Source organism: Passer domesticus, chromosome 2 (assembly GCF_036417665.1).
Source record: "Passer domesticus isolate bPasDom1 chromosome 2, bPasDom1.hap1, whole genome shotgun sequence".
Lineage (NCBI taxonomy): Eukaryota > Metazoa > Chordata > Aves > Passeriformes > Passeridae > Passer > Passer domesticus.
The window spans coordinates 30,524,388-30,539,946 of NC_087475.1; the positions used below are offsets into that span (position 1 = coordinate 30,524,388).

The following is a 15,559-nucleotide window of genomic DNA, read 5'->3' on the forward strand; positions in this document are numbered from 1 at the left end:
CACAATCATCTGTCTTCACTTAAGAGTCATTAGGAGTCTCAATTAGTGAGAAATTAGAATTATCTTGAATTAGTGAGAAATGAGACCTATCTTGAATCTATTACAATCTTGAATAATGTGACAAACCTCTGAAAAGAACTATGAAAAAAGCAGCCCGAAATCATAGCACCACATTTACAGAAAAAAACCCAAAATATCAGCACAAATTGCAAATCAATTTACTTTTATGTAGTACTGCAAGTCCTAGTCATTACTTTGTTTGGGTTTTTATTGCTTTGCGGGGGGTTTTTGGTTGGTTTTTTTTTGTTTGTTTGGGTTTTTTTGGTTTTTTTTTTTGTTATTTCAAAGAAAATTAATAAGGAAGCTGAAAAAATCTACCACAGTTTCAACACCTTTACCTTATTATTTTTCTCCTCTACATGGATAATAAGAAGGTTCTGTTTTTAAGCACAAATTTTGAAAAGGAAGGAAACTAATTCTGAATACTTTTTTTGAGCAAGCTAAGTCTAAACACAATGTAAAAATTTGACAATTATGGTTATCTGAATTCTCTAAGACTCTAAATTTATTTTTTAAAGATTCCAACCTAAATATTATGCATTTCCAAAGAACATGGATTCACATTGACTAGGACAACAGTGCCTCATCTGATGGATCTACCTTGTTCCTAGTCTCTGGTCAGTGAAGGCTGTGGAAAATTACACAGTTGCGAACCCCACAGCCAGGAGAATGAGACACTGCTCCTAAGGAGTATTCACTACACTTTTACAAAGAAAAAAAGTACCATGAAATGCTACTGGAAATCTTTCCCTTTGATTATATTTCCACTCCTAGACTTTGCTTTCTCTTTCACAGCCCAATGAAGAATATATTCTAGATACACATACCTCTGAGAAGCAACTGAAAGGAATTCCATGACAGATGCTATCCTGGCAATAAACACAATGTTAGAACCTACATAACTTCAGCAAATAATTTTTAAAAAGCAAGCAAAATTTGTATTTGAATTTAGATTATGTTCTCCAAGGCTGAGGCATGAAAACTCCTGCTGCTTCAGACCACCTTGAAAAGAAAACAGCCTGTCATTTTCTCACAGTGATGCACACCAAAAGTGGACTGGGATCCAGAAATACCAAGCTACTCTCAAGCAGTTTGATGTAGCCACATGCCTCTAACTTTGTCTTTCACAAGTAGATGAGATACCATTTCTTGCCATTAGAATTTGGACATGTTTCAGAACTGGCCACTTTCCACTCCCCAGGATACCCAGCCCAAGCACAGCTCTGATAGATTCTCAGTGAATTTCTGTATATGCAGTTAGCACAGCTGACACACAGCATGAGAACATCTGTTTTCCAGAGAAGCAGCACAGTCTAGAAAGCTTCCCGTTCTCAAGAAGTATGAACTGTTTTCAGTTTCCCAAGCATTACAAGTGACTAAGTTTCAAAAGCAAACATACACAGATATCACAGAAGTGTTCAACACTTTAAAAATCCACAGATTTTATTCCCTTCCATTTGCTGAACACATTTGATACCAACTGTTCAGCAGAAACACATTTAGTGTTGTGATGAGTTTTAAATATACCTGCTATGTCATGTATTTCCCCAACCCTTTCAAGAAGCAAGGGTAAGGCCTGTTGCTCAGGAGACAAAGCTTGCACAGAGCAGATTCTTGCAGCAATAAAATAATCAGACAATCGTGGAGAAGCAACAAGAATTGGAACAGAATGACTAGGAAAATGCTGATGATAGAAATAGACTTTTAATTTATCAACTGCAGTTTTGATTTTAAAAAATGGACTTCGCAGTTGTTTCTTCATATAACATTTATGTGGACCACAGCTACTTAATAGCCTATCATCATCACCATGTTTACTTACAATATTTGATGGAGACTAACATAACAAATTTTGTCACTATCCAATACCTGTCACAGAAATAAAGTTGCACAGAGTTTTTTCTTTTAGGGTGTAATTTATGGAAAAGATGAGCAGTTTCTACTCTGCAAAGAAAACATCTACTTTGTAGTATAAAGTATATGCAAGAAACATCCCAATTCAGAATTATCTTCTTACTATTATTTAAATAATTTCTTCTTAACTTTCCTTTGCTGCAGAACTGTTTGACATTAGGGACAATGAATACACTTCAGAATTAGATGCCTTTTTCCTGGATGGCATTTGATAGCGCACATTTTTCCAGAATCTTGTGTTTGCTGAACAAGATTTCTCTGAGAAGTCTCCTTTCCATTGAATAGCTCCATGTTTTTGCTTAATGAATCTGATTGATTCTGGCATGCTCGTGTAGTCCTGTATTTCACCCATTTCTATAAGAATTACTTGAATCCCATCACGGATGAGAGCATTATACATAGCTAGCTGTTGCTCAGAGGTGTCTTCCAACAGGCAGCCCCTAGATGTTTCTGATCCCAAAATAATCATCAGTCTTCTGCTTTGCTTAAGGGTTTCATCAGCAACACTGACCACAGCTGTAAGTGATGAAGGTACAATCAAAGTCTGCATAGAAACTTTACAACTGGTGTAAAATAGTTCTTTATTTTAAAATTGCAAACATTTGAAGATGTGGCTAGCTCAGAGCAGTGGTTGCTTTAAGATCTTCACACTTCCAATCATGATTAATGATCCATTGCATGACATAACTTCTAAAAAAGTTCTTTCCTTCAGCCCTCAGGAGAATTTATTGTTCAAAAAAAACTCAACAGTATTATTAATGCTATTAAGTCCTCATTTGTTCATCACTAAGAAAGCGCAGACCCTCACAATATCAGAACAGAATTTTCAATTAGGGGAAAAAAAAAGGAAAAAGGAAAAAAATTTCATTGGGCAAATTAGCCAATAAAACTAAATAAATACAGCTTTCTTTTAAAAAAATGTGGGTTTTAATTGCATAAGTAAACTTACAATCTGAGAACAATGTTTCAAAAGGCAAACTCTTAACTCTGCTAATTAAAGCATACCTTCTCCTGGTAAATCATCCCTTCCTAATATGAAAAGGTTATATCCACATTGTTTTTCTAAAACATCTGGGAGTATCCTACGAACAAAGGTTTCCAGACAACATATGCTCATGTCTTCACTGCTTTTTGTGTACAGGACATATGCGTCATAGATTTTCCCATCTAAAACAAACACAAACATTTCTATTAAAAAACTGAAACTCAGAAAAATGCCTTTATTGCAAAGTTTCATTTTTGGACTGTTTAGAAATAGTAATGTGAGGCTGATTTCACCTATCTAACAGAATCACCTCACAGAAGTAAAGCGATCCATGAATAAAAATAAAGATGACCAGCCAAAGCATTTGACTTAATTTCCCATCCTGGGGATGAAGGAGTCACCAAATGAACTGGGTGTAAGACCTGGGACCTGCAGGAAGGAGCTCCCAATCCTAGAGGTGCCTGGACATTAAGGAAGTACCCTCTCACAGGACTTTCTTCACCACTTCTACTGAAAGAAACTCAACAGCAGTTATCCTGACTAACCACAAGAGAAGGTGGAAAAATGGCAATTCTTTCTTGTAATGATCCTCAGAGGGCTTTTCTCAGGTAGAAGAAAAGCCCAGAAGGTTTCTGAGGTTTTGAGAGTTAAGGCTGCATAGCAAGCTGCACTGAAAGAACCAAGCCAAAATCAGATCTAACTCAAAAAGTTTAAAACTTTGATTTTTTTTTCCCTTTTAATTAGAACTCTATTACAGTGTTATAGTAAAACTGAATTTTTGACCAGGAGTTGAAATTACTTTTCCATAAAAACATTTAGCACAGCCATGAGTAAACATTAACTATCTTAATGTATGTAATCCATCCACTTTCAAGCCATGGGGAACTTCAGACAGTTTAATTCTGAAAACTGACATGAAATATATCTATGATGTTGTGCTTATTTCAAATTTTTCACACCTGTCCAATATATTTGCCTACAGTGCATTAAACTAAAACACATTAGAAGAATCCCAGAACACAGAACTAGCAGCAAATTTTCTCTTTGATATGTCAACACAACTGACAGGATTTAGAAGGAAAGTGAGGGTAATAGAGAGAAATTGCAAAAATTATTTTAAAAAACCAATAACATTAATCTCTAACAAATGAGTCTGATTTTCAAAATAAATATTTAAGGCACGTCTTTAAACATCCAGTTTACAGGATGTAGCTCTGCTGACACCTATTGTTCATCATCAGAGTGACCATAAATCTACATGTAAAGAAACTACAGAAAAGCAATAAACAACGTGCTCCTTTTGGAATAACCTACAGTTCTTCTTTTGACCTATCTCACTATGTTCCCTTCAATATTACACAGTTTTTATTACTTCAAGCAGAATTATATATTTTACCCATATGACTGAAAAAATCCTGCACAAAATGTCTTTGTGCATATCTACAAATTCCTTATGGAAGTTCTATATAAATTGTACTAAATAATCCCATTATTTCTCAGAAGTAAAGGCAAGAGAGAAAAATCAGTAGGCTAATTACACTTACCTACCTGGTGACACTCACATACCTTCCTTACTTGTAAGGGCACAGACAGAATTACGGTACCACAGTACCAAATCAATCTTGAAAATCTTGAAGATTATTAAAGTAATAAATGTTAAAATTAACAAAGAGACAAGCGCTCCAGTCAGCCATCTTCGTATGTCAGGAACTGCATAAAAATATAAGAAATTTGTTTTAAATGTTGAATTTGTCCAAAACGGATCTTTCACATAAATTCAATATGAATTTCAATATTACACTTTTCATTCCTATTTCCCTTGGTTTTTAAATAATGATAAATACAATGCTATTGTGATTTCTTCCCTATGCACAGGCACATGCATACTGCAAACTGTAATACATCTGTTTCCTCTCAACATGATACATGAGAACTTGGTATCAAAAATCCTTCTGGGGAAGAATACATAATCACAGGCCTCAAAATAATAGTATTTTTTACCTCTGTGTTTAAATATAATATAGGATGCGACTTGCCCAAAGGCATTTGAAGCTTGACAGACAAAAGGCTGTTCATAGTCTTCACTCCTTACTTCTGAAATTATTAGCTTCACGGAATGCATAGGGCGCCCGTCGTAAGAAGTTTCTCCCCTGTCCAAAAGGTGACAAATAGAACCATAAAACCACAGCCCATTCAGGAATGGCTTCATCTCTAACATCTGCAGCACAACAGTGGTTATTTCCTCCTGCAAAAGTCAACCACACTTCCCAACAGATGAACAATTACCTCATATGAATGAAACCCAGTCAGACCTCTCCTCGTGCTGACATTTAGCATATGCATCGGAAAGCATCAAGACTTCAAGAGGTTATCTTATCTGCAGCTGTGTTTCCCCAAAGGAACTATAGTTGGAAGTTCAAAAATATGCCTTACAAACCTAAATAAACTCTTGCTATGGGCTTCCCAATCCCTGTGAGAGTAGATGGACATACTTATTTCACAGGATATGACATTCAGGGAATGAATGAACCAACATCACTAATGCAAGTGACCAAAGATGACCATGTAAGTGCTAGGAAGTACAAAAAATAACATTGCTTTTGCAATATCATGTCTCTGGTTTATGGCACAATTGTTTATGGCTCTATAATTCTTTATGACAGTATAATACATTACTTTTGCAGAGTGTTTTCTCTTGGTGAGCAACCAAGTAAGTCAGCATTTTGTTTTTCCCTTTGTTTTATTTTGAAAACTAATTTCTTGCAACTGTATGCTTACTTTGCAGACATCATTCTCTTTTCTTCACTGTTTTTTTGGTCCTAGATAGTGCTCCAGAATTTATAAAATTATCACTTTTTTTTATTCACAGCAGCACCATAAGGGCTGACAAAAAACCCTGAGATTTTTAGTTAAAACCTGTAATGTCTAAGAACATTTCAGATTGCCTCTTGCTCCAGTTTGAGTTGGTCCTTCCAGTCAGGTATAATTTCTCTTCTTCTAATTCCATTTAACCTGCTTTTTATCATCAACTTATCTCCCACTTGCCCTTCACATGCATAACTCAGTCCAAGTTCTGCCAAAACCCAGCTCATCACTGGAAATCTGTCTCCCTTTTCTCCTCTAACCTCTAAGCTTCAGTACAAATGCCCTCAATAAAGGCTTCCATTAGCTCTTCAGTTGATCTCAGTTAAATTTCTCTAACTTAATGCCCTTAAACCTACAAATATTGATTTTTCCTGTATAGCACAGATTTGTCCTCTTGCAGCCTTTCAGATGTGGAACACAGAAGAAAGAGAGTCTGAAGATCATGCACCTGAACATGCCTGATTCGACCAAAAGAGGTCTCTGCCAGGCCAGAGCTTGCTCAAAAGAAACTGTATTACAATTATAGGACTGTAACAAAACACCTTTTCCCAGCAGTGGAAATTCAGACTGATTTTTACAATGAGCAAGAAACGTACAATCACATGTGAAGCTCATGTGTCTACTATGTTTAAACTTTCTATTTCAAAGCAGAAAGTCAGTTGGAGAAGGCAAGCATTAGAGTTTTTAAGAAGATTGCTGTTTAAAGCAAAGGGAAAATGTTGCTAAATATTTTAATGTCAAAGGGAGAAAGTGTTACTTTGGTTGCCAACACACATATTTTCTAATCTGAAAATATACTTACTCATAGGGACTTGCAAAAATTCTGCTCATATAAAACACATCAATATACACACCGTTGCCTGTCCAGTACACCTCATACCCATCAGCACCTGTGGTGTTGCAATCCACAGTAACCTGTGATCCTATGAAATTGTGTTACAAAGTAAAGAATTAATTTCCATGACCTAATTAAAGTCTATACAATCCTGTTCACGAATTCACACACACACACCAGCCAAGAATGATATTAAACCCTTTCAAAAAAGTTACTCTAACAGAGGGTCTATATTATCAACGATCTGCAGGTCCAGAAAGAGAATGGTAGGACAGAAGAAGCTGAATCCAGGAAGGAGATGCTTCTCCTTGGGGCATCACTTTTCCTGCAGATTCAAGAAGGACCTGTTTTTAGAATCACTTCCAGAGTGATGGTAAGCAACAGATGTGACAGATAATCACTTGGGTTCCTACAATTTTCCTTGCATTTGAGAAATTTCTTTAGGACTTTGCAAGCAACATGCCTCTTTTCTTTCCCTCCCACCCCTCATTCCTCCTTTGGGAGATCAACAGAGAGAAACTGACCAGTGAAGTAGTTTTTTCATAAAATAAAAAAAAAAAGCAGAGAAAAAGACACCCCTTGAGAATACATTTTAACTAGGATACAAATTCATATCTTCTCTAGAAAAAAACTACTCACCAAGTTCCACTTCAATGGAGTTGTTTCTTGGGTAAGTTATTTCTGGAGGCTTTTTTGGTGGGGTCACTAAGAACAAGAAAGAAAGTTCTTTTCAGAAGAACAGGGGCAGTTGCAGTCTGTTTTATGCTCTATAATACAAGTACAACCTAAAAACATCCCTTGTACTAAATACAAGGTTGTCAGCCATTTTATAACAAAATATCACTCAATACCGAAAGTACCATATCTCAGATAGTCATTACTGCACTTCTAGGTGAAAAACAGTAGTCCTAAGCATGTCCATCCCCAAATTAGTTCTTTCCACTTTAGTTATGAGCACAAAGACAGTGAAATTATTTACTTGCCTTCTACAACCAGACTGATGTCTCGTGAAATATTATATTGTTTCCCATTGTAGGTATATGTTGTTTCACATGTGTAGTTTCCTCCATCATGTACAGTCACATTGAAAATTATAAGGTCACTGTTTGAAAGGGCAAACCTTTTTCCTTTCAGCAGCTGGCAGTCCTAAAAGTGTATAGAGAACTCTGTTAATTCACATCTCTGTATATTTCCATGGTTTGTCTCTCTTTAACACAATCTGAAGTTTCAATGGACCACAGCGTAAGGATGGTTATGCAGAGGCTGAGGAAGAGTGAGGGCAGCAGAATATGAAGAAATGCACACTTCACTTCAGCTGAGGTTTTAATTTAAAGATACCCCAGTTCATTCCCTTTGGAAAACAACTTTTGATATTAGAGAAATAAGAAAGTAAAATGTGGGTTGTCAGTATTTGCAAAAGTATTCCTCAGTGAAGCATCACTCAATAATTAGACTTTATTTTTAACAGCCTCAATGTTACTGGTACCATGTGGACTGCATGAGCCTGAAGCAGGAATCAGGCAGACGGCACTACATTCTTGTAACAGAAAGAGCCTTAAAGAGAGCGTGAACAACAAGAAATAGAATAATGGAATAGAACAGTATTGAGCACCTAATGAACAGATGCCACCTGGTGGGTACGTGGGTCAGCATCACTCCCACACCTCAGCTGACATTCTGTCCTGATAATCAAGAATGCCTTTAAAAGACAGAAAGTCTTAATCTTCTTCCAATTTGTTTTAAAAAGCATTTTTCTCCAACTTACAGTAAATCTTTAGCTCTTCTGTTCCAATTCTCAAAGATCACTGACTTTTATTCTAAATAATGGACAGATATAAGACAGAACTAAACACTATATTCTCACCTTATACCAACGAACAGGATGAATATTCTTCTCTGTCCTGAAATAATCCAAGTGAGGACAAACGACCTTTGCAGAAGATGATGTGAATATCACCTCCTCTACAGCAAATTTTTCATTTAAGCATAAACCATCAATCCTCTCAAAAACTGTTACTTTTGTACACATTTTTTTGCAGCTTGTCAAATTCCTGTAATTAATAGAACACAATTAAGTTAACCTATTTAACACATTTTGCAGGTCAAAAATATATGGCATTCTGTTTGGAGAAGAAAGAGAAGAAAAAATATTTGCAGTTTCTTTAATAGATTTACTTTTGCCTACAAGGAAAAAAACCCCAAAACTACATTTAATTTCTCCAAACTAAAGTTATTTTTTTGTAGATGCATTCCCTCTACTTCATTAGTATTTCTCTTAGCCTCAAAATTTTACTTGCTTTCTAAAAGTTACTCACTTTGCAACTCATTTCTGTAAAAATATAATTTTTTTTAACTTTCACCTTATGACACATTCATAATCTCCAGAATCTTCTAACATGGCAGGAAGAAACCAAATCAGATTCTTCTGCTGATGAACTCTAGACAGTTTGTCTCTAGGCACAGCTCTCTTGTTACCAACTTTATACCATGTTAAGTTGTAGTCTCCACTTTTCAAGCTCTTTTCCAGTGAACATTTAATAGCAAGAGGCTGCCCATCAGGCACAAGACTATGCTTTAACATCACATCATAGGCTTCACATTTCTCTAAAGGAAAGAGATAAGCATTAAAGAAAAACTCAAACACTCTGCAAAAATATACTGAACTCATTTCCTGATTATAAAGTTCATTGGAGTTTTCACCTCCATTCTCAAGTCAACTACTAAAAATACAATTTTAATCCCTTATCATTGCAGCGGAGAGTACTACTCAGTAGTTTACAGATGTAGTTATGCCACTAAAATGAAATGCTGTTTTTTGAATGCAATCTTTACACGCAGTAGAATGCCTTTGTAGCAGAGTTATCATTTGTGTGTTTTATTTCAGATGCAAATTACTAAAGTACTTGTGTTTCTCCAGTCTGTTTTGTGGGCATGTACACAAACACATACATGCACACAAAATTCACATTTAATGTATTTATTTTTTAACTTCACTTAACTGTAGTTAAGACTGTGCTTTTGATATTTAAACGTCTTAAGACGACACAGAAGTAAAGATTGTGTTGTACAAATATTAAATTTGCTACAGGAATTTCAACTGACCCTTCATTTTATGAACATTTAGAGAGGAATCATTACAATCACCAATGAGATCATCTTCTTTACTTCTGACATAGACTCATGCAGAAAAAGAGCAACACCAAGAGTTTGGTTTGGGCTTTTTTTTTTTCTTTTTTGCAATAAAAAAAGGCACCAGCTCTGGATACCATGGTCCACGTTCCCAAGTCAGTAATACATTTATCGAAACTTCCTTGTTTTGTTATTTTATAAGAAATGCCACAGAGTGTCATGCAAGTGTCTGTTTAGCCCAAAATCCTGTATCTGATAACTATCATTGGCAACTGTGCAGAACAGAGGAGGACACAATAAATACAATACCACTCTGACTTCAGTCCCTTTACTGAAGGGACTGAACTGAAATCAGTTCTGCATGCAAAACCATTCACTGATTTTTATAAATTCTCTGAGTATCATGCACTTCTTGTTATGAGAAATAGTAAACTTCTTCTCATCTGCCTATTCTATGATATTTACATTTTCATAGACCTTCATCCCATCTTGCTTCTGTCTCTTTACCTCAGAGTCCTCCTCATTTGGAGACTTCTCATATGGAAGCCATCCCATATCAGACAACACTGTCACTCATCTCTCCACCTCTTCTGATACCATCTTTCTGAGATGTAATGACCAGAACTGCAGAGTTCGACTGGCACAGATTCACTGTGGGGTTAAAGCGTAGTATAATGAGGCTTTCTGTTTTCTGCTCTCATGCTTTCCAAAAATTCTGGTCACCACTGATGACAGTTAATGATTCCAGAGACATCAAAGCAGCATTTCCCCAAGTGGCTATTAATTAACTTAATGCTCACATCACACACATACAGCATACTTACTTCTGCTATACATGCATGACCTTTCATCCTTTCATGCCCCTTCACAGCCACTTGATTTTACTGACTGACATTCTATCACTAAACTATTTGATATCCAGGCACCTTCTGCATAGCAAGCATCCGTTTTAACCACTAAAGAATAATTTTGTGTCATCCACAGTTTTCATCATCTCACCACAGATCTTTTCCAAATTACTTATCCAAACATTGAATTACTCAGGTATCTGAGCTGAATGCCCCATAATAACTGTGGTGATTGTGATATACTGTGGCCACAGAAACTGATCATGTTTTTCTGCCACTTAATGCTAATATTCTTCACCAGTGTAAGAGACTCCAGCACATGCTAAAGACCACCCAGCTGGAAAGCAGATCTGCAGAGAACATCGGGGTCCTGGTAGACCACAAGCTGATCATGAGCCACCAGTGCTCCCTCATGGCAAAAGAAGGCTAAAAGTGTCCTGGGATGCATTAGGACATGCCAGATTTGAATTTACTGGAGAGAGCCCAGCAAATAGCTACAATCATGATTAAGGGAGTGGAGCAACTCTCACTTGAGTAGAAGATGAAAGAGCAGGAACTGTTCAGCCTAGAGAAAAGAAGAGAAGATCTGAGGAGTGTGTGGGTGGATCTTATCAATGTGTGTAAATACCTGATGGGAAGGACACACATTGATAAGATCCACCCACACACTCCTCAGACAAAGAGACAGACTTTTGCCAGCCGAGCTCACTTACAGGATTATGCAATGAGCGCAAACTGAAACATAAAATATTCTATCTGAACAAAAAAAAAACCCTTTTTTATTTTAAGGGTGATCCAACAGTGGAACAAGATGCCCAAGGAAGTTGTGGAGTTTCCATTTGCAGAGGTTTATTTTTTGACCCTGTAAAGTTAGATGTCAAGGGCTCCTGTCTAACCTAAATGATTGTTATAAGTTAGAACATGAAATATCACATATGATGTTTTATAAGTTCTTTTCCTTCTCTTGGCACTATTTAAAAGCACTCATTGGCATGCATGTAAATTTCACTATTACGGCCACTTCTTCAGAAAGTTAGTATTACTTGTGTGAAAAAAAGTTCCATTAAAATTCAGAACAAGACTTACCATAGCTACCAACAGACTTACTTGCAATAATTAAAGACAGAAATGCTGTTGCAATGTTACATGAAAACAGTGTTTTTGCTGCCATGTTCCCCTGCTGAAATGGAAAGAAAACTTTCAACTAGTGGTTTCCAATATGAAATTCCATAATTTAAAGTAAACTTCTGCATTACACAATTAATATAGCAATTACACAGTTTAAAGAGAACACATGAAATACAGGAATTTCTTTTACTTGTTTTGAGCCTGTTACCTGCTTGTTACACCTGACAGCTCCTAATTATTACACCAGAAGGAAAAAAAATGAGTGAAAATCTCCTATTTCAGCTTGTCAAGCACTTGGGGTTTTTTTGCATCACTAGCACACTCCTTCCCTTAGTGCTTAGGAAAGCATTTCTTGCTTTCCTAAGCTATAGTCATAGATTCTCTAACTCTCCCTTAGATGGGATCTGATTTCATAATTCTTACTTTTTTGCCACCCACTTCTGTACTGCAGCCAGTTATGCTACAACCTGTCTGATGGGGAGGATAGGACATAACTTGCATACAGTCTTCAAAGCATAAACACACTATGGATTTATAAACAAAGACAATTATTCTTTTTTTTCTGGATTTTTTTTCCTGATTATTTCTAACCCTACCTTTTTTCTTTGAATACTACTGAGTACTGATCTGATATTTCTATGGGCCTATAGTAAAATTTCAAGATCTCATCATTGGGTACTAAGAATCAGGCAAACTCAGTCAGCTGTTGAGCACATGATGTTAGGATTTTGGCCATATGTTTTCACTTAAAATTTTTCATATATTTCTCTACAACAATTTTCTTCTGCTATTATTACCCAGTCATTACTATCATGACATCTTTGTGCCATTCTTTGCAATTTACACCTCCATGTTCTAGCCTGAATACATTAGTATTGTTGGCAAATTCTGCCACTGAAACAGATTCCCTCTGTCTAGACCATCAAAATACATGCTGAGGAGTTGTTTGGGACTTTAGTAGTGATGTTTCTTCACCTAAAATGCAGGTATTTATCTTTTATATGCTTATTTATATATTTGAGAATGATTGTCAGGACTCTTTAGTAGTCCTCTGATCCCTAACATCTTTGGAGAAGGATCTCTTAGTTGCATGCCTCTGGCAAGCTGTTCCTTAAATTGACCTGCTTTACTGTTTTTGTTTCTATTCAGCCTACCACAGCGTTTCACAGCATAGTGAGAGGACAAATGCAACTATTCCAGCTGAAGTATGAGCAGGAGGGCCCCATCCTGTCGTGACAAACATTGAGCTGATCACCACTTTCTACAAGAGTCGAAGATGACACTTCCGGCTGCCGTGTCTTACTTCACCAGCCTGACTCAGAAGTGTGCCATGTGTTGAGTCATCCACACTGCCTCTTGCAGTGCCTGCTTCCCTTCTTCCCTTTCTCTTTCCTCCTGCCGCCTTGCAAATCTCCACTCAAATTACCAGGCAGGTCTTTTCTTGCCTAGCTCTAAGATGGGATGAGCCCCTGAAAGAATCCTGACACAAACATTAAAATCTCAGGAGGTAGGTTATATGTGTTTGCACAAAAGCTACAACTTTTTCTATTATTCATGATGCACAGAATCTCTTAAAAATCTATACTTTTTAATTTTAAAGAAGAGGAAAATATTGTAACATATAATTTAAAGATAAAACAGGATTGAATAGACTCCACTTATGAGCAGGTATTTTCTTTATGACTTCTCTGAATCACTGCGTTTTCACAAACTCTGCTCTCTTACAACATTACCTTGCTCTTGCTCTAGTGGTCTGTCTCACAAGAGCTCTCTCAAAAAGTTTTTTGCCCCACCAGTAGATTTAGCAGATGCAGAAGTAGTATTTTACTACATCCTGAAAGAAAGTCTTCCAGGATCCTGCTTTTCTATAATTTAAATATTCTTTCTATCTATATAAATTTATAATTTTCCCTTTTGTCAACATATTAAAACTTGCAAACATATGTAGAGCCCTGTGAAACCATACACACCACTTTGAGGAAACTCCCTCATCTCTCGCTTTCCCTGATAAAAATTTCCATTTCTATGGAAGGTAGACACAACAGCAAAATTAGGCTCTTCTCAGTGCATGCATTCACATAGATAAGGATGAAATAACATACATTCAATTGCAGAACCAATTGCAAATGTTTTTCCTACCCCATTCTGCCATGATAAACAGCTAAATTTCTGCCTTTCCCCAGCCATTCTGTCCACATCTTGAGCACTCAATCGACCTTTGGAGCTTTATCATTCACAACAGACTTCAGCTCTGGTTATCTTTGCCCAGATTTTCCAAAGGGGAAAAAAATTTCAGGTATGCGAAGCCATGTCCATAAAGTTTTATCCTGAAAGGAAATATTTTTATCAATAGCAGTTTAAAAAAAAAATCATTACAACCACCCCCCTCCCACCAAAAAAACCATCAAATTTCTGAAAGAGGTCTTCACTTATATGTGCAACTGAATTACAATCACAGCATAGATGAGATGACAGAATGTAGGCATAATTTGCATTAAAATTTCTGATTGAATTGGCATAACCACCTTTCAAAGTTGATCTACTCAATAAAAAAAGAAGTCTCCCCAAAACTTCAAAGGATCACAGGTTTCACTGATTCTGGTAAACTTGTGGCAGGTTTATTTGAATCTCATTCAAAAGCACAAACTGATTCAAACACGCAACAGTCCTCGGAACTGAGAGAACCAAGAGAAAGTCAGAGTATCACACTATTTCTAGTATATAAGCCTAGGAACATTTTAAATCATAAAAAATGGATATTAATTACCTTAAATGCTCCTATTAACTGCAAGGTACACCATGGCTCTTCTAGAGAGATTAATCAAGTGTCTCACTTTTGCTCACGAAAAGAAGGATGGCAGCACATGCATCCATAGCTCCACTGGACACACCTAGTCAGCGTGGAAGAGTTGCGTTAGCCCCGTCGGGATGCAGTGACAGCTCTGCGACTATTGCGATAGCCGTGCTTCTGTCAAACGCTGGCATCGCTCAGCGGGTGCGGCAGGAAATCATTTTCCAATACTCTTCATTTAAATTGCGACGTATTTCTGGAAGCATTCCGTGGGAAGGGGCTGTGGCTGCTGGGCGCTGCAGGGACCCGCCAGGGGCAGCTGCGGAGAGCAGGCGCTCGTTCGCTCTCGGTCAGGAGCCGAGCCACGGATCCTTTACGAGAGGTCTCACCCCTACTCCTAAAGTGTGCCCAGCCCCGTTTCCCCAGCAGACACTGCCTCGCTCCGAGCCACCTCCCAGCCCCAAAAGCGACCGTGGGCGCCGCAGCTCTGTGGATGTGTGCAGGGATCACCCCGGCCTGGCCGAGGCCGCCCGCCCTCTCACAGGGGAGCGGCGCTCCCGGCCGCACCTGCCCGGCCCGGCCCGGCCGCCCGCGCCCGCTCGGGGCCGAGGCACACCCTGAGCCCCCGTTACACCGAGGGCCCGCTGGGGCCGGGCCAGGGCCCGGGGATTCCCCTACCTGCTCCTCGGGATGGGGGAGCCCCGCTGCCGCCTCCCGGAGAGCCCCGGCAGCCGCGGGACGGGCGGCTCGGCCCAGCCACGCCTCACCTTCCCCGCCTGCCAACCCGGTGTCCCCAGGACGGGGGTGGCCCCGGGCAGGGCAGGGCAGGGCAGGGCCACCCCCGTCCCCTGCCCGCCCCGGCGCAGGCAAGCGGTGCTGGTTAAACGCAAGCTCCGAAAAGCAAAGCGTTTGAGCAGGCACCCCAGCCCCTCGCTGCCGCGGGCTGGGCTCAGCCTCCGCCGCAGGAAATCCTCCAAGATTGCGAGATGTGAGGTGACTGACTT

The 15,559-nt window shown here is 38.4% G+C and overlaps 1 protein-coding gene across 10 annotated transcripts; it reads right to left on the bottom strand.

Moving 5' to 3' along the window:
• Positions 1–1,748: 1,748 nt before the first annotated feature.
• LOC135293628 (interleukin-1 receptor type 1-like) lies at positions 1,749–15,362 on the bottom strand. Of its 10 annotated transcripts, XM_064408043.1 has the most exons (14): positions 15,234–15,358; positions 14,532–14,655; positions 13,904–14,091; positions 11,744–11,816; positions 10,296–10,439; positions 9,020–9,263; positions 8,524–8,710; positions 7,643–7,805; positions 7,299–7,364; positions 6,627–6,747; positions 4,961–5,109; positions 4,526–4,669; positions 2,980–3,141; positions 1,749–2,490 (listed from the first exon to the last, which is right to left on the bottom strand). In XM_064408043.1, the coding sequence occupies exons 6-14, from the start codon at positions 9,238–9,240 to the stop codon at positions 2,099–2,101; spliced, it is 1,605 nt and encodes a 534-aa protein (XP_064264113.1). In that variant the 5' UTR covers positions 9,241–9,263; positions 10,296–10,439; positions 11,744–11,816; positions 13,904–14,091; positions 14,532–14,655; positions 15,234–15,358; the 3' UTR covers positions 1,749–2,098. The 10 variants fall into 10 exon arrangements, with proteins under 10 accessions (XP_064264113.1, XP_064264108.1, XP_064264109.1 ...); XM_064408038.1 differs by lacking the exon at positions 10,296–10,439 and having other exon boundaries at positions 11,723–11,816; positions 14,532–14,874; positions 15,234–15,362; XM_064408039.1 differs by lacking the exon at positions 10,296–10,439 and having other exon boundaries at positions 11,723–11,813; positions 15,234–15,361.
• Positions 15,363–15,559: the final 197 nt, after the last annotated feature.